General features: G+C 35.3%; 1 protein-coding gene across 4 annotated transcripts in view; it reads left to right on the top strand.

Annotated features, from left to right (window-relative positions):
- Window positions 1-19349, top strand: part of VPS13A (vacuolar protein sorting 13 homolog A) — a 231748-nt gene extending 212399 nt beyond the window's left edge. For 2 of the 4 annotated variants that reach the window (XM_014832544.3, XM_070495864.1), the window contains 4 exons: window positions 9958-10043; window positions 12547-12670; window positions 14830-14904; window positions 16753-19349. In XM_014832544.3, coding sequence (XP_014688030.2) covers window positions 9958-10043; window positions 12547-12670; window positions 14830-14904; window positions 16753-16803 — 336 coding nt within the window. In that variant the 3' untranslated portion in view covers window positions 16804-19349. Of the gene's footprint in view, window positions 1-666; window positions 818-3068; window positions 3207-9957; window positions 10044-12546; window positions 12671-14829; window positions 14905-16752 lie in introns of those variants that run through there. The other 2 variants (XR_011497472.1, XR_006525972.2) reach the window with 2 other exon arrangements.
- The last annotated feature ends 990 nt before the right edge of the window (window positions 19350-20339 follow it).

Below are 20339 nucleotides of genomic sequence, written 5' to 3'. Positions count from 1 at the left end.
GAAAAGTTAGGAAACTGTAAAGAAGAAAAAAATCCTGTCTCCCACCATTTACAGCATATGTCCCTTTTAAATTTTTTGTTCATGTGATTAAGATCTAAATCTAAAAGTTTGTTATATATTTTTTATTTTATTGTAAATTTTTATAAACAGAATTATTAACTTCTAAGAAAGATTTAAAAAGTAGCTCATTCATAGAATAATCCCAAATGTGGGAAACCTGGTCTTTATTTCTGGAATATATAAATAGCCAGCAGAATCTTTCCCTTATTTTTATAGCTGATGTACAAGCTTTTTCTTTTTGACTGAACATATTTGTACCTTTTAACTCTTACCTATTTAAAAAATTTCTACCCCTTAAATAAATCTCGTCTTAAAATATGTGTGTGTGTGTGTATGTATGTATGTATGTATGTATGTGTAATCCTTGTGTCTTTCATTGTGTGTGAATATTGACAATGGGCTGTCCCATGGAGGTAGTATATTCTTAACCATTTCAGATATTTTTAAACTTTATATTGTCTTTGAATCTCGTAAATCTCTTAAAAGTTCTCATAGATGCCATTATGTAAGTTGTTGTAGAAGGGAGGCTGTTTTTGTTTGTTGTATACTTCTTTTCTTTCAGAAATTACAGATGTTTATAATTAGCTTCAAACACTGCCTTAATAGCAATTGGAAGATAACTGCCTTCAGCCGACGTGGTCTTGCCCTTTACTTCGTGAGGAGAATTACAACTGATCTGGAAGAAAGGGCTTACCATAGGCAGTCAGATCACCAGAGTAGTGCCGAACACTCTTCCTGGCTTCATCTGAAATTTTGAGTAAGTGGACAAGATCTAGGAGACAGAGGCTTATTGGATTTCACTCTTCACTTTGTAACTCTTCCTCTCCAGAAGCATACTTCTGAATGGGACGAGAAAACTGAAGAGAGCCAAATTCTGTTATCCAGGCAAATTAGAATTCTTGGCATCTCAGATAAAGCAGATCCCATGGAAAAGGATAGTACCTGTCCAACTTGTATACAATTGTCACACCTCGTTTATTAGTTTAGCACAAAACTCTTGAAGAGCCCTTGGCACGTCATTTTCGAAGGCCTATGCTTTTGAACATTGAGGACTTAGTCCCACTAACCTTTTTTTGGACCAATAGAGTAATTCATGCCACTTAGAACCTTCCATTATTACATAGAAATACTTTTTGAATAAGTCTTTGAAATCATATCTTTTTCTGGAGGTGATGATTACACTTAGGGGAGGTGCCAGTTTTCTCTTTGCCTCAAGTATGGAACGAATTTTTTAATTCTCTTTTTAAATCCAGTACCTTGAATGAGACTGATTTGACTTCTAAATCTTTTTCAAAAGTTTGTCATCATTGCATCCCTTAAATTTGTAAATATATTAAGGAAAGCTACATACTATTTTAAAACTTGGTACACTTAACTTTAAAAGAAATCCCTAAATGTTAAGCTCAGGTAGGTTCAACTGAGTCTTACTCTCTTCTTATTCTGCTAAACAGGATGCAAATAGTGCTAAAACTCTGTAGTAGGTGTAAGTTTAGAAGGTCCTTAGCCTTTATTTAGGCCAAAGGTGCTAAATTGTAACCTGGGACTCAACCCATGACTTCTCTGCTGATGTGCTAGAGCTCTACCTTATAACTTCGCCTGGTTGCTTTGGACAGCACAGAGATTTTCAACATAAATTGAGCTTAGTAAAGCGCATTCAGACTTTTTTTAGCGTGTGCTCTAGCAGTAGTGTTAGAAGACTTTAGTATAAGTTCTGAAAAGTCTAGTTTTTTAATGGTCACATGTCCTATCAGAGAAAGGATGTTCTCTTGCCAAATGAAACAGTTCATTTTCAAACAAAGTTCGATCGGAGGCTACCTCCATTCATCTAAAAACAAAATTTAATGTGATCTAGGAAAGGAAGCACCATGTATACGTTTTTGTCAATTAACAGTCTTTAGTTATAAATTCAAATGAAATTGATATCCTAGTTCTGATGATGAGTCTAATGAACTACACTGCCAATTTTTCAGTGAAAATTTACCACTGTAAAGAACCCCATGGGAAGCAATGTGGAGAAACGTACATTTAGACATTCTGTGGTACTTTGAGTCTGAGGTTGTTTTAGAGGACTCATGGAGCTACTATGTTGAAATACAAGTGTGGGAGGCTCGATATTTCATGTAAAGTTAACCTTTCTGGAATAAATTGCCAGGTTACTTTGGATTTTAAAGTTGTCAAAAGAATAAAGGTGTAATTATATATGTATAAATGAATTTTTGCTGAATGATTTGGTAGCATAGTTTATATGAATACAAAGAAAAAATGTAATGTCACGTGTTTATTCTTCATACAAGTATTTGTTAAACTCCTATTTGGTATGTGTTAGACATTCTTCTAGATCTTAAGGTTACAGCCCTGAAGAGAGTAGTCAAGTTTCCTGCTCATCTGTCATGAGCTTATAATTGTAGTGAGCTTTGTTATTCTGGTGATTGGGAATAAAACACGTGCCGTGTTAGAAGCCAGCCCTGTAATGTTGGATCTTCACAGTGTCATTCCTGTTTGTTGACTAGCTGCCACATGCAAGGCTCTAAGGAACTGTAGGAATCAAAAGACACATAAGACATTCCCAGTCTTACAAAGAGATGATGATCCCCAAGTAGTACATGAAATTGAAGCATTGCAAGAGACATGCTACAGCTTGTGGGATACCTGAATCCATAGTCCAGTGAGCTGTTAAAATGGGATCCCACTGCATCTACTGCAATACATGTAGTTCTGTGCTGACTCATTTTGACAATAAAATTTATCTGAAATGCAGCAGTACCCTATGGCTCAGGGCCTGGGTTCTGGAACCAAGTAAACTTGAGTTCAATTCCAGCCTTTTCCTTTTATTAACTTTATAATCTTTTATTATGCTTTTCTGACTTGAATTTCCAGACTGTAAAAGGGAGATAATTGTAGTACGTAACAGTACCTTGGTGGTGTTGCTAGAATTAAAACAAGTGAGGTAATATATATGATTATTAGTACAATGTCTAATAAGAACTCATTTATTTTCATTTTTCCAGGTGAATACCAATTGATGCTGGTTCTTGGTCATCATTATATAAATTCTATATTCCTCATTTGTCTCCTTTTTGCCAAGATAAAAGCATCATTAAATGTTATCCTTCTTTTTCCTTTCAAGATTAATAGAATATTTTAGTTAAAATACCATGATAATTTCCACACACTAATTGGTAAGCAATAGAAACAATAAAACTTTAGTAATTTGGAATTATACAATATTATACAATATCTTAAAAGAAATGTTATGATTGTTTTTAAGTATATATAGTATGATGGGTCAGTAAGTGTTGCTCAATAGAGGTTCTGCTGGAAAAGCATTAGAGAGACTCTTATAACTGTCCACGTATATTATTTCTGACCCACCTCTCTGGCCCTTCTTCTAGAACATATTAAGTAGGTTAATTAATGGTCTGCTGTTGTCACTGCACAATTATGTTATGAGCATAATTCTTTTCTTTCTCCAGACTGTTTTAGTTGAACCATTTGATAACAAATCATATGTCTTAAGGTAATAGTTTCTTTTATTTGATGTTATGTCACAGGGTTATGGTCAGCTTTCCTGCTCTGTCTAAGCTGTCAGTGTAGTTTGTACTTGGGCTGACACTCTAAATAATTCATTACCATGGGAGGAGACAAAGGTATGGGGATTAAATAAGGGCTAATTCCTCTTCAGATTTGATGATAGTCCATGAGATTTGGTTTTTTTTTTTGAACCAACTTGCCTCATGGAATAAGCTAAATATCACTTCTTCACTCTTGTTTACATTTGTTGTTATATGAAATCACTGAGCTTTGAGGTAATGAATTTTGCTATATTTGATCATGAAGCTGGGTTGAATGCCTTGTTTTTTCTGGTCATGGCCTTCAAATCTCTCATATTTGAAGTGAATTAGTACAACATTTTTTATCCTTAACCTTTACTCAGATAACTCTAAGGAAGTTATGCTTATTGACTACGTTTTTCTCTAAAGATAAGATTGTTTTGAACAAGTTGTCTATTTATTTACTTCTTAAATAATTGAAAATAGAGCATTTACCATTTTAATTTGTGATTACCTGCCTGAATTTTGTTGTTTTTAAAAGTAAGCTTAATTTTGTTTGTTTGTTTGTTTGAGGAAGATTAGCCCTGAGTTAACTGCTGCCAATCCTCCTCATTTTTGCTGAGGAAGACTGACCCTGAGCTAACATCCATGCCCATCTTCCTCTACTTTATATGTGGGACGCCTACCACAGCATGGTGTGCCAAGTGGTGCCATGTCTGCACCCGGGATCCGAACTGGCGAACCCCAGGCCGCCAAAGCGGAACAGGCAAACTTAACCGCTGCGCCACCAGGCTGGCCCCTAGTTTTTCAGTATAATCTGTTCATATACCTTTCCTCTTTCCCCATCATCTCCTGACTATTTAGATTAACCAATCTATAAAACCATTTATTTGTTGTCAAGTAGATTTTCTTTCTTGATAGCATTCTTACTTTATCTTTCATCTAGATGAATTTCATTTTCCTTTTACTCCATGTTGCTATCTTTAAAAAAAAATTCATTTATACCTCTATTAGATTCATCTTCCAGAAGAGTCAGACATTAATCAGATTTTGTTTTTGTTTTTTGCTGAACTGTTTGTTCTTGTCCTTTATCCAATTTTCTTAAATATATTTCCCATGAATATTAGCACTTTATATTGTTTGAGATTTAAAGCCTTCCATGTTACTGATTTGTTCCTAGTATCTGACTTTTCATATTTTGCTTTGTTTTTTCAGAAATATTTATTCAGAATATTCTGCTACTTCATAGCATTTGGATGATGTGAGAGTGTTAGGAATGTTTTCTGCATTACTGTAGTTTCTAGCTCATGTTCTTTTTCTAAAGTATTGGAACTTATCTGACAGGAAATATGAATTTTAGAGGGTAACCCTGATACCACTGTTTTTCAATTTCTTTCTTTCTCTGTGTTTCTAAGTTTGGTTTGGGTTTATTTATATCTAATAAACTAAGGTTTACATACTCATTTTTTCTACTGCAGAAGGGACCCTTTTACCAATAGCCATACATTTCGATTGTTATCTACAAATTCTGACAATGATACGTAATGAATGCAGTTCCCTTTGTCTTGTGGTGTTTCTTTCTTTAAGAAACTTCTCAAATAATGATAGGTAATTTAATAAGGCAAAAATTGTTTTTCCTTTAGCACTATAGCCTGATAAATGAGGCGTACATGTCTAAATTACTGGTTATTGTATTTGATACTTCAAATCATTTGGTATTTCTGCCAAATCTTGGTCTTTATGCAAAAGGCTCTACATGATAACTTCTAGCCCTGGCTTTGCTAATTCTTCATTTATTTTAAAGGGCATCACAAATTACTTTAGTAGAAACATTAATACATAACATCTGTTTGGGATGGAGGAAGATAGGATATTAACACTAAACTGTTTGGACTCTGTTAACCTAAAAAAAAAATCAGCCAGCCTGAACTGCTTTAGCAGCCTGCCTCAGCAACGTCCAGCATCCAGGGATACTGAAGACATTTTTGAGGTACCCTGGGGAAATGTGTGACTGACACCGTAAGAGGAGACATCAAGGTATAGTGAAAAGCCCTGGAATTAGAAGTGAAGAAACCACTTTTCTCAGCCCAGTTTTACAAGTGATAGTGTGACCTTAAGCAAGTCACTTAACAGTAATCTTACCTAATTACACAAGGTTTTTGTGAAAATTAGATGGATAAGACACTTACTGATCCTTAATTTCTTCATGTTTTAAAGGAAGAGATTTGTTTGGATGAACAATAACATTCCTTCAGGTCTAAAATTCTGTTGTTTTTTCCCTAAAATAATATATAATGACGTTATGTAGCTTCATATATAGGAAATTTATAAAGTCAAATAATTAATCAGGAAATTGTGACCAAAGGCATGATATTTCTAGACTTTACAGCATGATGGAAGATGATGGCTGATAAGCCATCACATTCTCTCACATGCTGCTTTGGGATTTAGTTCCCAGGTTTTAGCTTCTGCTTATAATGCTGTTCTTATTCCATATTCACATGTTTGTAATGGAAACTGACCACCAACGTTTTGCTGCATAAGGGGTTATCTTTGATGTTTATTCAAATATATCCATTATAATAATAAAGAATACAGTTTGTCATCTGTTTCAAAGTAGACTACTGTGACCATAATGTCCATTCATCCTTCAAGTGTTGCATTTAAGGTTTTTGATGAACTCCGGAAAACATTGCATGAATGACTTTTTTTGGATGTTTTAGCTTTTATTTATACAAGATGGTATGTGACTATTGAAATTGGTTTAATTGCTTATATGCATGGGTTAGATTTGATTTAAGTTGTGTCTGAAAAGTGGAAAGTGATGAGAGGCAGGCTCAACTGCAATGCCTAAACTACCGTAGGATTGAAATAGAAGGTAGGTGCTTAGAGCTGAACCATAGCTTTTAAGCTATTTGAAGGTTGTGATCTGTTAATAGGGCAGCTTATTTCTTTTCACATACCAAAAAACTGAAACAATAGGATGTAAAGTTAAAAATAAAAGCTTCACTTCTACCCCCACTATTACCCTTCCCAGGCCCAAAGATAAGTGCTATTAACAGGTTGGTGTGTTACCATCAACCCTTCCAGAAATTTCCTGTGCATATATAAATAAGTGTACATGTATGCGTTTCTGCTTTTTTCTCCCGCCATTCATTCTCGGTAGTTTAATTTCTTTTCATTTACTATATCTTGCACATCTTTCTGTATCGGTACATGCATCCCTCTTTTTCTTTTTCATGACTACATAGTGTCTCCTTGTATGGCTATGCTATAATTTATTTAAACACTCCCATGTTAATGAACATTTAGATTTTTTTGCTTTTACCACCGTATTACCATGAAGATTTTTATATGTATATCTTGGCATACTTTTTCATAAGATAAATTCTAGGAATGGAATTGCTGGCTCAAAAGGTCTGTTAAGTTGATTTGGATTTTATTGATTTTGAGTTAAGTTGAACATTTTCTCATGTGTTTGTTCGTCAGATTTTGTTTGTGTTTTGCTAAATTACTTATTCATAAACTTTACATGTTTTCCTGTTGGTTGACTCATTTTTCTCCTATTAGTTTATTCATATTCTTAGAATTCTCTGTGTTTAGCCCTCTCTCTATTGACAAATGTTTTCCCAATTTATCCTTTGGTTTTTGTGTTATTTTACTTTATTTCTGTTTATTTGCTTATTGTTTTGCCATTCAGTAGTGTTTAATTTCCATATACTTATCCACTTTTTTACGTTGTTTTATGGACTTTGTGTTTTATATTTAAGCCTTTTCACTTTAACATTATTAAAATGTTACTTTTTCTAGTACTTCTATAGTTTCGTATTGTATATGTAAATCAGTGACCCACGTGGAATTAATTTGGTATGAAGCGAGAAGTAGGGATCCAGCTTTAGCCAGCGAGTTACCTGAAACACTGTTTATTTAATAATACTTGCGTCTGCCTAGTAATTTGAAATGCTGTCTTGATTTCATAAATTCCTATATTTGGACAAAAATCCTACATGCATTTTGGTCAGTTTCTGGAATGTGTGTTCTTTCTATTGATATGTCTTTATATCCACCAACACCAAACTGTTTCATTACTGCAACTAATAAATTCTATTAATGCCTGCTAGGGTAGTTCTCATTCTCCTTTTATAATTTACTAGATATTATCACTTTTTTTCCTAGATAAATTGTTAAATCACTTCTCCGCTTCCCCAAAACAAGCTCACAAATACCATCTTGGGATCACATTGAGTGTGTGTATGTATATCTATAAATTGGGAGGAGGGGATAACACATTCATTGTAGTGAATTTTTCTATCTAAGAATAAGACATGAATTTCCATTTTCAAATTTTTCTGTTATTCCCCTCAATAGAGTGTTATAGGTTTTACCACATAAATTCCATGAAATTCTGCATGGTGTTAAACTTATGTGTAGATATGTACACCTTTGTAAACAGGATATTTTTCCTTCCATTTTTCAGGTTGATTATTGTGTTTATAAAATAAAGTTACTAGGCTTTATGTACTTGGATTTTCTAGATATACTGTCATCTGCAAATAATTTCTGCTCTTTTTCTCCAATATTTGATGCTTCTTTCTCTTAATAATTTGTATTTTCTTAAAACATGACCCATTTCACCTAGTTATTCAAATGTTTGCATAATTTACAAATTATCTAGTAATTCTTACTAATTTCTTCTGAATCTGTGGTTCTGTCCTTTTTTCATTTATAATTGAAGGAATTTGTGCTTACTTGCCCTACCTACTATAGTAAATAGTAAAGATACTCTTTCCTCAAAAAGTATAATCTTTGAAGTTAGAAAATTCTTTCATGCAATTAATCTGTATCCCTCATCGTACTGTAGTAGGTTCTTTTTTTTTTTAACTTCTGTCTCCAATAAAAATGAAGGCTATTCTACCGGCCTTGTCTACCAAGATTATTATGAAGTCACTTGTTAGCTTTCTTTTAGGCTAAATAGTTTTAGTTTTTTGATATAGCCTCATGGAATACAATTTTCTAAAATCTTGTATCCTGTTTTGGAATTTCTTCAAGAGATCTAACATTTTGGCTAAATTCTTAGCATACCTCTTCTTGAGGGATCTTATTGTGTGTCTTTTGAAAAATGGTAGTCTAGCTTACTATATATTTTAAGTAGCCAAAGTAACTTCATTTCAGAGCAAATGGTATTTAGGGAGAATTAAAAATAAGTCCATTTCGTTTATATCATTATCTTTATATTTTCTGGGACAAAGAATTGTTGACAATGTCGTGGATAGACATGCTTGTCCTGAAAATAAATTTAAAGGTTGTTTCATAGGCTAATTGGGTCCCTGGTGTTCCCTCTTTGTCCAGAAACACTTTGCTCCTTATTTTTGAGTGAGTTATGAGACTTGCAAAGAAAATAACGTTTGTAACGCAGATAGGGAAATTCTAGGAAAGAGGCAAGGTGGAGGCTAATGTAATTTATGTGATACATATATTTAAATACAATTATGTGCTGCATAACAATGTTTCGGTGAACAACAGACTTCATATACAACAGTGGCCCAATAAGATTAGTACTGTATCACCTAGGTGTGTAGTAGGCTATGCCATCTAGGTTTGTGTAAGTACACTCTATGATGTTCACACAACAACGAAGTCACCTACGGACACATTTCTGAGACCATATCCCCATCGTTAAGCAACGTGTGACTGTATGTGTTAGTGTTTACTTGTGTTTTTATATGATGTGATCAAATACTAATATATTTTCCAAGATAAAATGAATGCGATAGTTTAATAGTAACTTTAATAGGTTCAATTTAAACTTAAACTTTGGAATAATAACAATATATTCCCAAAATCCAGCATTAAAGATTGATATAGTTGCAACTGAGTAATCTTGAATAAAATAGTGCAAATAGGTGCTTTTAAAAAGGAAGCAGCAGGGGCTGGCCTAGTAGCACAGCAGTTAAGTTTGCATGTTCTGCTTCAGCAGCCCAGGTTTCACCAGTTCAGATCCCGGGTGCAGACCTACACACCACTTGTCAAGCCATGCCATGGCAGGCATCCCACATATAAAGTAGAGGAAGATGGGCACAGATGTTAGCTCAGGGCCAGTCTTCCCCAGCAAAAAGAGGATGATTGGCAGCAGATGTTAGCTCAGGGCTAATCTTCCTCAAAAAAGAAAAAGAGGAAAAGGAAGCAGCAATGATTTTGTGAATATTCAATTTTCTGAAGATATGTTTCCTATATAAGTATGTTAATGATTTGCCCCCATTGAGAAATGGTTTTTAAAGGATTGTAAGGCATTACTCGCATTAGAATAGGAATATTAATTGATTTTCTGGCTCTCACTTTTTTTCAGGTCATAGAAAATGGAAGATTTGCAAAATATAAATATTTTACCCATGTCATGATAAATAAAACAGATATGTTGATGATAACCAAAAGGTAACTTTCTTTCTTTTTCTAATATAATTTGATAAGGGGTTGACTGACAGCCACTCATGAAGTGAAGCACTTGTTATTCAACTTTTGTTCCAGATAGTCACACTGATTCCTGCTTAACTCTGGTCCTCTTGCTCTATAAGCCTCGTACTTAAAACTTTACATAAATTCGTGTTTAGCTTTGTATGTGCATAAGGATAACTGCATAGCCATGCATAAACATAACTGTAAATTAATTTATTATTTCAACCAATTTGGACTGACACAGAAATTCCTATAAAACTATCCCCTTAAAGGTAGGCCAATACCATTCCTTTCCTTTCTTGAAAAAGTATACAATTTCAGGTTACCCTAGAAGTCAATGATCTTCTGGTGGTATCTGTTCATTAGAATAGCACTATTAATGAATAGAGATTGACTCACATAAGTTAGATAGACCATTGGAGATGGGTCAGGTTTTATGTGGTTACTCTCAGCCACAGCCAAATCCTCAAACAGACTTGTATTCAGTGGAGGAGTGCGAGCAAAAATACACGGTGGCATAGCCTCAGATGGGCAAGTTTTTGCAGGTGTCATTATTGTTAAACTGAGGAAAAGAATTAGCAAGTTTAGTATTAGGATGGAGATTTCTGCATGGCAGCGAATGAAAATGTGGCTGAGGGAGAGAGGTTATGGCTAAAGAGAGAGGAGCGGTCAGTAAACCCATGTGGTTTTGTTCATTATTGTTATCACTTGCGTATAACAAGAACTATAAGCATCTTGTTAGTTCAAGTTGACCGTTGAACTTAGCATTCATTTTTAATGTTTTTAATCCTAATAATTTGAATCTGAAATGTACAGCACTATCTTAATTTTCCTATTTAAACTCACACAGATTAGAAAGTATGCATGTTAAAGTCAATGTTCATTCTGTCTCAGCTATCAGTCCCTTTTTTCCGCTTGCCAGAGGCAACCACTTGTGCTTGTTTCCTTTGTATCCTTGAAATATTCTGTGCCTATGTAAACATACACACATAGGTATTTTAATGTAAATGAGAACCTATTATACACACCATTCTGTACTTTGTTTTAAATTTTATTTAAGATCTATGTCTTGAAGATTATTCCATGTCAGCATATGGAGACTTTTCTTAATTTGAAAATGACTACCTAGTATTTACATCTAAGTTGTTTCTGAACTTTTATTATTACACACAATGCTTCAGCAGTCTTTTTATTGCCTGGCAGTTTTCAATCACGTTTTTATTAACCCTCTCCCTCATTAACTAAAGGAAGGGTGATTTATCAGAATTAATAAACAAGGGTCAGTTACAAAGTTTTTTCATTTACAATATCTTACAACATTTTAAAAATTACCTTCTTTTCAACATATAGGAGAGCTCTTTAAATGAGGTCACCTAAACCTTGACAGGGTAAGGTTAGTGAGTTAGTTGTAGTTGATTGAAAGGTGACATTTATGCTTAGAATTTGCTTTTTTCCCCAAGTGTCGGATTTGAGGAGAAAGGATCTTGGAATCAGGAGAGGGAGGACTAGGTACCTGCTACAAGCTTAGCCTATCTTTGATATTTCACATTGTTGAAGATGTACTGGAGGACCAGTACATTTGTTGCAACAGCCCCTATACTCCAAGATTGGTGAGAGAGGGGATCAGAGACAGAAGACTGAGGTGAGAGATGTGAATCCTCTTTAGCATTCTCTTCCATTCCAGCCAGCAGCCAGCTTTTTTTTTAACTCAATCCCTTAACTTAAAGTATGTGTTACTTAAAGAAACCTCTTGTTGCATCCACAGTCGATGTTTAAACCAGAAGGAAGAACTGGGGGAGAAAGGCCTTTGAAGGAAGGATTAAATAGAATTATTCTAAACAATGCATTTTCGTTTCTTGGTTTCTTCCCTCAAAAATGGCAAGGAAACAAGAATTAATTTTAAAAGCCTCTTTCTGATGTAGGTTGGTCAATATATTACATGGAGGCTTAGTAATAAAAGCATTTATTCTAAAGCATTAATTACATGAAAGTTCCCCAAAATATTGATTGATAATCGGTTCTGTAAATCTTTCCTATTTCTTATAAAGTACCTTATATGTTTGACTTTATAAGTACTTTATTTTTTCCAATATAAGTATGTTGTGTTATAAATTTCTCGCTAAGCATTGCTTTTTCTGCACCCCACAAATTTTGTTATATTTTCATTCCCATTCAGTTCAAAATGTTTTCTAACTCCTTTGAGATTCTTTGACCTATGGATTATTTAGAAGTGTGCCAATTCCAAGCATTTGGAAATATTCTTATTGTCATTCTGTTACTGGTTTCTAGTTTAATTCCATTATGATTTGAGAACATACTTTATATGATATCAGTTCTTTTAAATTGGTTAAGATTTTTTATGACCCAGAATACAGTTTCTCTTGGTGGGTGTCCTGTTTGCACTTGTGAAGTATCCTGCTATTATTATATTATGGATATAAGTGCTTCAATCTTTAAAGTGGATTCTTTTCTTTTCCCCCAGTGGTATATTGTTTGTAACAAAAGGAACATTTGGACAGCTTACATGTGAGTGGCAGTATAGTTTTGATGAGTTTACCAAAGAGCCATTCATTGTTCATGGAAGACGATTGCGCATTGAAGCAAAGGTATATTGAATAGAGTTTTTTGAGAACTTGGAACTGAAAATAACGCATTGAAATAGTCCTCTTTACTTTTGTAATGTTTCCATCTCTTTTGTAATTGTTTCTTTGTCTTCGTATGTTTTCCTTTACACCTACTGTCTTACTCAGGCTTAAAGCAAAGAAAGCTAGGCCAAGAAAAAATATGCTGCTTTTTGTGCTTTATGTGCTATTACATTGACAACAACGTTCCTGGGCCGTCATTTCATATTCAGTAACAGATCCCCACCTTCCCACTGCTGTCCAGGGCACTAAAATGAGAAAATCATTTGTATACCTCAGAATCCGTAGGAGTTCCCTACAGAATGTTTTTCCCTGAAAGTCTCTCAAAAAGACACTTGAAAAGTTCTCTCTTTCTAACAGCCAATTGTTGATAGTTCTTCCTCTTTTTATAGATAGTATCTTATATTCCCAATTCAATTCTAATCTTCCTGAAGGCAGAGACCATTTCTCATTCTGCTTTGAGTACTTAGCAGTTAGCACTGTGCCTGGTATTTGGATGTTGATATAAAATGCAGTGAATTGCTAGTCATTTGGTAAATCAACAGAGACTCAACATTTACTGTAAGTTGTAATGATTGTGCTGGGTATTATAGGTGATAGAAAGAAATACAAGATAATGTATTTGGCCTCGAGGTATTTGACCAAATAGCTATGTGTTGGACCACTTTGGCACTGGCTGTCTTGGTCAGAAATATTGTAAATGACTCAACCCAAGTAAGTCTTGTTCTTTGTTATTTTTGTTTTGTTTTGGTTTTGAGGGATTTAATTGGCTCGCGTAACTGAAAAGTCTGAGTCTCTCTCTTGTAGCTTAGATATGCTCAAGTGATGTCATTAGCAGTTATTCTCCCTCCCTTCCTCTCCTCCTCCTTTCTCTCCTTTGCTGCCTTCATCTCTAGGTTCTGCTTTCTTCAGTGTTGGCCTCATTGTCAAGCAGGCTGTCCTTTGGTGACACAATGGCCAGCAGGCATTGCAAGCTTGTATTCTACTAGCTGAGCAGAAGGAACTTCTCTCTGGGCCACCTTTGGTCACATGCTTATTCTTGAACCAGGCACTTTGGTCAGGGAGCTGGAATGGGCCAGTGAGCCAGGTGAGGGTCAAGGGATCACCATGGATGCTACCAAGAAGGAAGAGTCAGTTCTGTCTGAAGTGTTTGGAGTGAGATAAGGTGAGAAATAGTTACCTAAAAGAGATTCAAACAGTTGTCACCAGAAGATGCATTGGACACACACAGGCAGAAACAACAGATGTCGTCTGGGCTACTTGATTTCTTCCCCTTCCGCTTTTTCTTGAGACCTTGTATCAGCAATCATCCTTTTTTTTAAATAAAGGAATCTGATTTCTTCTTGAGTCTATATTTGCATGGATATTTGAATTATTTATAGCAATTATTAGATGAGTAAAACCTCCATATTGCTTCTTCTATAACTCTACCCATAGCTAATAGAGGTAAACACCACCCTTCTCCTCAATAATCCCATTCTTTCTATTTGTCTCTCTGATGCTTAACATCCATCATTAGACAGTTCTCCCCAACAAACACTGAACAGAATACCAAAGGAGTGTAAAAAGTGGAGAATAATCATCTATGATCTAGGACCCACCCTGATTTCTTTGACTCTTCAACTACATTCTTATTGCATGACTAGTTAAAAATGTCAGAAGTTACATACATACACGCATACGTTCACACACCCCCATATAACATTTATGTGTATATATAAACACACACATATATATGCATTATTTTTAAGCTGAACTTATCATGATTCCATGGCCAGATATCAAGAACTATCTGAGAAATTGTTTGGAGGGAAAAACAGTGGCACTGCTCCCAACCAGTCTCCTTCCCATCCTCTGCGTAAACCCTTTGTGGCTTTAGCAGTTGAAATCTCACCCGAAACTTTTTAATTTAGGATTAGTGATAATGGATATGTTAGAGTTTAGTCTTTTTTTCCCATTTGTGTTTGATTCTTCTTGGTTCCCCATCCTTGGCTTTTTTTAAGGTATAGGATATGTGTAAGATGGATGCTTTAAGCACAGATTTATAAAACTGCATGGCATTTCTTTATCGTATTTCTACAGCTGGATTTTCATTTTAATGAAGTTACTTATTCTGTTTATAGGAACGAGTGAAGTCTGTATTCCACTCCAAAGAGTTTGGAAAAATAATTAACTTCAAGACCCCTGAGGATGCTAGGGTAAATATAATGAATCTTTTACTTAAACAGATAGCACCTTCTCATTTAAAAGTCATGTAAGTTGGGCTCTTTCTTAAGTCAGATAAATTGTGTTTGTTTTTAATTTTGTTTCTGTATTTTGGTAGTTTTAGTATATATAACTACATAATATTTCCCCAAAACTATTTTTCATTAGTTTGATTTCAACACACCTACTTGTTTTTCATATCAAATTGCTCCATCTTATTTAAATCCTAACTATAATACTTTGTGAAAAAGTCAACAAACAAAAGAATTGTTTCATTCTAATGCTGATCTACCAGCTCTAGCGTTGTTGATTTCTCTACTATATAGCTATAGCAGTTTTTTTTTAATTACCATAGCATGGCACAGGGCAAAAGGAGCCAAGCCTGGAGTCAGAAAATTTGGGTTTGAATATTGGTTCTGTTCCTTCTTGACTATAGGACTTTGGAGAAGTCAGTTAACCTCAGTTTCCTCAAAATGTGGATGATAGGAACTGAAAAGCACTATGCATACTATAGGATTATGGCAGTTACAAAGATGTCAACTGAGTATCCACCTCATTAATCACAACTAAGACACTATTCCTGATACTGAATTGTACTCACTGTGTCATAAAATGTATAATAAGAACGCATTACTCCTTTACTGAATCCCTGGGCCTCCCACCCTCATACTACTCTCTGCCGTGGTCCTGGCTGGATGTAACATTTACCAGTCCACTTATCACATCTGGACCCCAAATCAGGAACCTTGGACCATCTAGCTAGCATGTGCTGTGCAATCTTCTATCTAGACATTGTGATATAAGGCAGCACTGGCATACTAACAGTAGAAAACTGAAAGGGGGCATGGATAAGTTACAAATACAGAGGAGTACAGTAATGAGAGTTTCAATATGTGTGTTACCTGGAACCAGGGAGACAGAGTAAGACATGGTAATAGCATGACTTTCAGGCCATCTTCTTTCATGTTGCTGAAGGACATTACCACCTATTTCAGTTTCTCTGTAATATATTTTCCACTTAATCTCTGTCACCATGTTATTTTATCCCAGAAGGTTTGTTTTTGAACCTCCTGCTCCGCCAAAAACATGCTGAGAAGGATACTGAGCTCAGTTTTCTTTCTCTACTTATCTTAGAGCTGTTCCTACGAGGTTATTCTTAAGTTAAAGAAGCACAAATATCTCTGCTAAAGCTTTCCATAATGGGATAACCTCAGTATCATCGCCAGTGCTTTCATCTGTCATACAGTCCCAATGATAATAGACATTATTGGTAGAAAGGTTTGCATTATATTTTCATTTTATTTTTGTGATTTCAAATCCTTTCAGAATAGAACATATATAATGAGAGCCCTAAAATGCTCAAGAATGTTTCTGTGCTACTACTCACTGTAGAATTATACATAATTATTCCTGCGCAATCAGTAGAATCCTAGACAGGGAATCACAAATGTTTGTGATACTGAATTGGCATAACTTGAAACAAATTTTTCATAGATAATTTTCACACTATGCCAAAGTTATTCAGCCCAGCTGCCAAATTACCCTTCTCTCTCAGGATGGTTCATTTTACTTTTCTTATTCTGAAGATGAACATCTAAGTCCAAAGACCTTAGGAAAACATTATTCCTACTGTTAAATCAAACCCAGTACCATCATCCCTGCTAATGAGTGAGTTTTTAAGTGAGTGAATGATCTCTTATGCAGGATGAAGCTAATTATTGGCTATGAGTATATACCCAACTAATCTAGAGAGCCAACTTCTAGATTTCTGTTCGTTACCTTTTGAGTTTCATTGCAACTTCATTGAAGTAAACAAATGTTGGTTTGTTCCCCCACAACAGTGGATCCTCACAAAGCTAGAAGAAGCAAGAGAACCTTCCCCGAGGCTCTGACGGAAAACACTGCCTGAAGACACACAGCAATAAATCATTACGGCTTCCACCTTGTACCTTTCAAAACTTGTTTGGGAAGTATAGAACAGAAGTATTTCAAGTACTAAAAGAAAAATCAGTTAGAATCAGGTAAAACAGCTATGTGATTAAAATATTTCAACTCCTGGGGATCCATTTGGTTTTGTAACTTGAATCATGCATTTGGTTAAAATTCCAATTACTTTATAAAAGAAACATTTCTTTCATAAATCTTAAATATTTGCCCTAGGTGATTCTCTGCAATGATAGAGAGGTTGCCCATATTTAGCCTCCACATGGAGCTAAGTTTAATGTTCCTCGTTCACATTTTAAACTTCTGTCATGTTTACTTCAAACTTCCTGAATGAGTGACAGATAAATCATCAAATCAGACATTGCCTCAGTGGTATCAAGAGAACTTCAGTGGTGGTTTCTTTAGAAACATGAAGTTCTTTTTACAAATAAATATTTTGGTATTATTTTCCTTATTTTTTTTAATAAAGGATAGGTTTTAATTATACTTCAAATGCATAGCATGACTATGAAAAACAGACTTTTTTATATAATATAATGCAGATTGAATAATACTCCTTCAAGCCTCATCTTAAAAAAGACTTGAAGAAATGAGCATCATACCCAAAAATGGAAAGCCCCGTTCAGAACTTTGAAGCCTTAGAAATAGTTCCTCAAGCCAATTCCAGGGGTTCTACTTGGTTTACCCAAGTCATATTTTTAATAGATTGCTGACTTTAAAGAAAATTCCTGAAGCCTTAACAATACCAACTTTCCATTCACTGGTAATATGAAATAAACAAAATTCCCACCATGTTAGATACAAGGTATGCTTCTGAAGAGACAGCCCCTCTCACAAGTAAATGTGTGTACCCTAAAATCTAACCCAGTAACCTGTCCTGTTGGCAGTAGATTGAGAATTGCTGGTTTGCTTTCTCGACAGTTATTCAAGTGAGAATCACTCTTTTAAATGTATAGCTCATCAGAACAAAAATCATGGTTTGCACATTAGTAAAAATAAGGTCATGGGGTTTTTTTTCTTGGTTTTTGTCCAAGATCCTTGTACCTTAATGTTAATGAACTTTTTCAAGTGAAAAGGGGTGAATATATGATTGTGAACGATGAAGAGAATGATGCAATGTCTCATTTAGTTATTGAATAATAGAGTGTTTGATGCATGTTGTATGTGCCGCCAAATTATTATAAACTGTTTTTGGAATTGGAGACTGTATAGTCATTGGTTGTGAAATTCTCAAACCCTTGCTTTGTTGTAAAAGCTAAAATAAACAGCATGCCAGACTGTAACTGTATTTCTTCCTGACCAAATCCTTCTACTAAATACTGTTGATTTTCCTGATTATAAAAACTTTGCTTATTATCAGTTGTTTCCCCCAGAATGTTTTTTCTTTGCTGAGCATAAATCGTATCAAAAGATGACAAGTTTCAAATCACATGATAGTGCGTGCTCTTATGATGACCTTTGTTCAAAGTAACATACACATTTTCTCTGTTGTTGAGCTCCTCCAATTTTGCCTATGTTAGAATTAAACCTAAGAGTAGAGTAGTCAGAAAAGTTGCATCAGATTGTCTTTATCTGAAATGTTGCTTTACTGGAGTTCCACTCCATGCCTTTAGCCAAGTACCTCATTACCTACTCCAATTTCATGATTTCTTTCTCAGAAAAAATACAGACCCATAACTCCGTGAGTGTCCTGTAGTAAGGAAAAGCCTAAACGAGGAATCCTAGAAATTCTTCTGGCATCCTCTGGAACCAGCAGGAGTGGGTCTTGTAACTAGTACACATGCAAGGCCAGGATGCCTATCCTCCTGTTCCCTTACCAGTAGCAACCTAGAAATAGATTTTCTTCTTTCTCTACCAGTCACCTGCCCATCAACACCTCCCATCACTTTCTCTGTTTCTAGAGTAAAAACACCCACAATTGCAAGAGCCGCGGTTTATCAGTTGTCTTAGAAGATTGTCTTCATCTAAACAAAGAACATCAGTAGATCACTAGATAATGTCAGTCTTTAGCATAACATTTTACAATTTACAATTATGTGTTTGATTCTATATTCTTCTTTTTCTTGAATATTAGAGAGTCCATAATCTTACTGTATTTGAAAACAATCTGCTCTGAATTAACTACACTTAATGGCTCTCTGCCTGAGAACTTTCAACTTGTCTTAGTTGTTTGGTTGTTGCTACAGAATGAGGTCCTGAGTACCGTGTCCACTCTTTGTTTTATTTGTTAGCTGTAGCCCCAGGCCCTTAATTCTAACACAGCATGTATTCTGGCCCATGATCATTGCGTGAAGCCTAAGGCAGAGTGTCCGTTCTCTGCCAGCTCTCCTCCAGAAAACTGTGGTCATTAGAAATGGCAGCATTGATTTCTGATACAGAAAGAACCTTGTGATTTCTTCCCATTTGCAAAATACTGTCTGAACCAAAGAGTATGTACCTTTCTCCAGGGACTTCCTGATTACAGGGTATGTATTAGCTTCTCCCCGAGTGTTGGCGAGACCTTGGGGTTTTTCCCAGACTCAGTTTAGTACAGCCGAGTTATTTTCTGATCCCTAAATAATTATTTCCAGCTGTAGGCAGTTCTTCCCTGGCCCTCTCTCCTCCATAACCCTTACCCATCCCAAAACTATCCTGTGGCCTCCAAATAAATAAGAAATTTTTCTTTAATTTATATTGTCTTTCCTATCATAATTCTCTCTCTCATTTCTTTTGATGGTAGTAGTAGTAATATTATCCCAGTGAATATATATGTACCTAGCTCATGTCTTAGAAATAGACCACAAAGCAGTATCCTATTCCTTTCTGGTGTTAAAGATTCTGCTCAGTGCTGAATTTTCTGCACCTTAGTTATCCAGTCATCAATTGCCTGTATTAGTTGATCCTTCAGGCCAAACCAAGGTCCCAGTATTAAAAAGATTTGGACAAGGTGCTGGGTTACTTTGCCTATAGGACTGAAAGTGTGTGCCGAATACACTAAAGGTGGAAGTAGCTATTTTTGACTAGGTGTTTTCATACTCCAGCCCACACAATTCAGAGAAATCTGTTTGGGTGCCAGGGCCATTGCACAGACAGTGTTTTTCAAACTGTAGGTCTTAACCCATTAGTGGGCCATGAAATCAATTTAACAACTCAAGACCAGCATATTTTAAAAGTGGAATAGAAAAGAAGATGAGAACATTGCATATAACAAGGTTAAATATCGTTTCCTGAAATATTGTTTCAGTTGAATACTTTATATACTGTGTGTACTGGGTCACAATATAAAATGTGATTTCCTATTACGAATTGCAGTTTTTTAAAACAAAAGCCTTGAAAGCCACTGCTGTAGGAAGCGTGGGCCATCCAGTGACTGTTGCAACAATCTGGATCGAGTTGGAGCCTGATCTTAGATGAGGAGCAGCACACCCACAGTGTAGGGAGTCTTCAGATTATGAGGACTGTCTTTTTCTTTAGCGTGAGAAAACAGGATAGCTCTTGTTTGTGT

The sequence above is a fragment of the Equus asinus genome, chromosome 23 (genome assembly GCF_041296235.1).
Source record: "Equus asinus isolate D_3611 breed Donkey chromosome 23, EquAss-T2T_v2, whole genome shotgun sequence".
NCBI classification, from domain to species: Eukaryota; Metazoa; Chordata; class Mammalia; order Perissodactyla; family Equidae; genus Equus; species Equus asinus.
The sequence above is the reverse complement of the archived record's forward strand: the minus strand, read 5'-3'. Positions and strand labels throughout refer to the sequence as shown.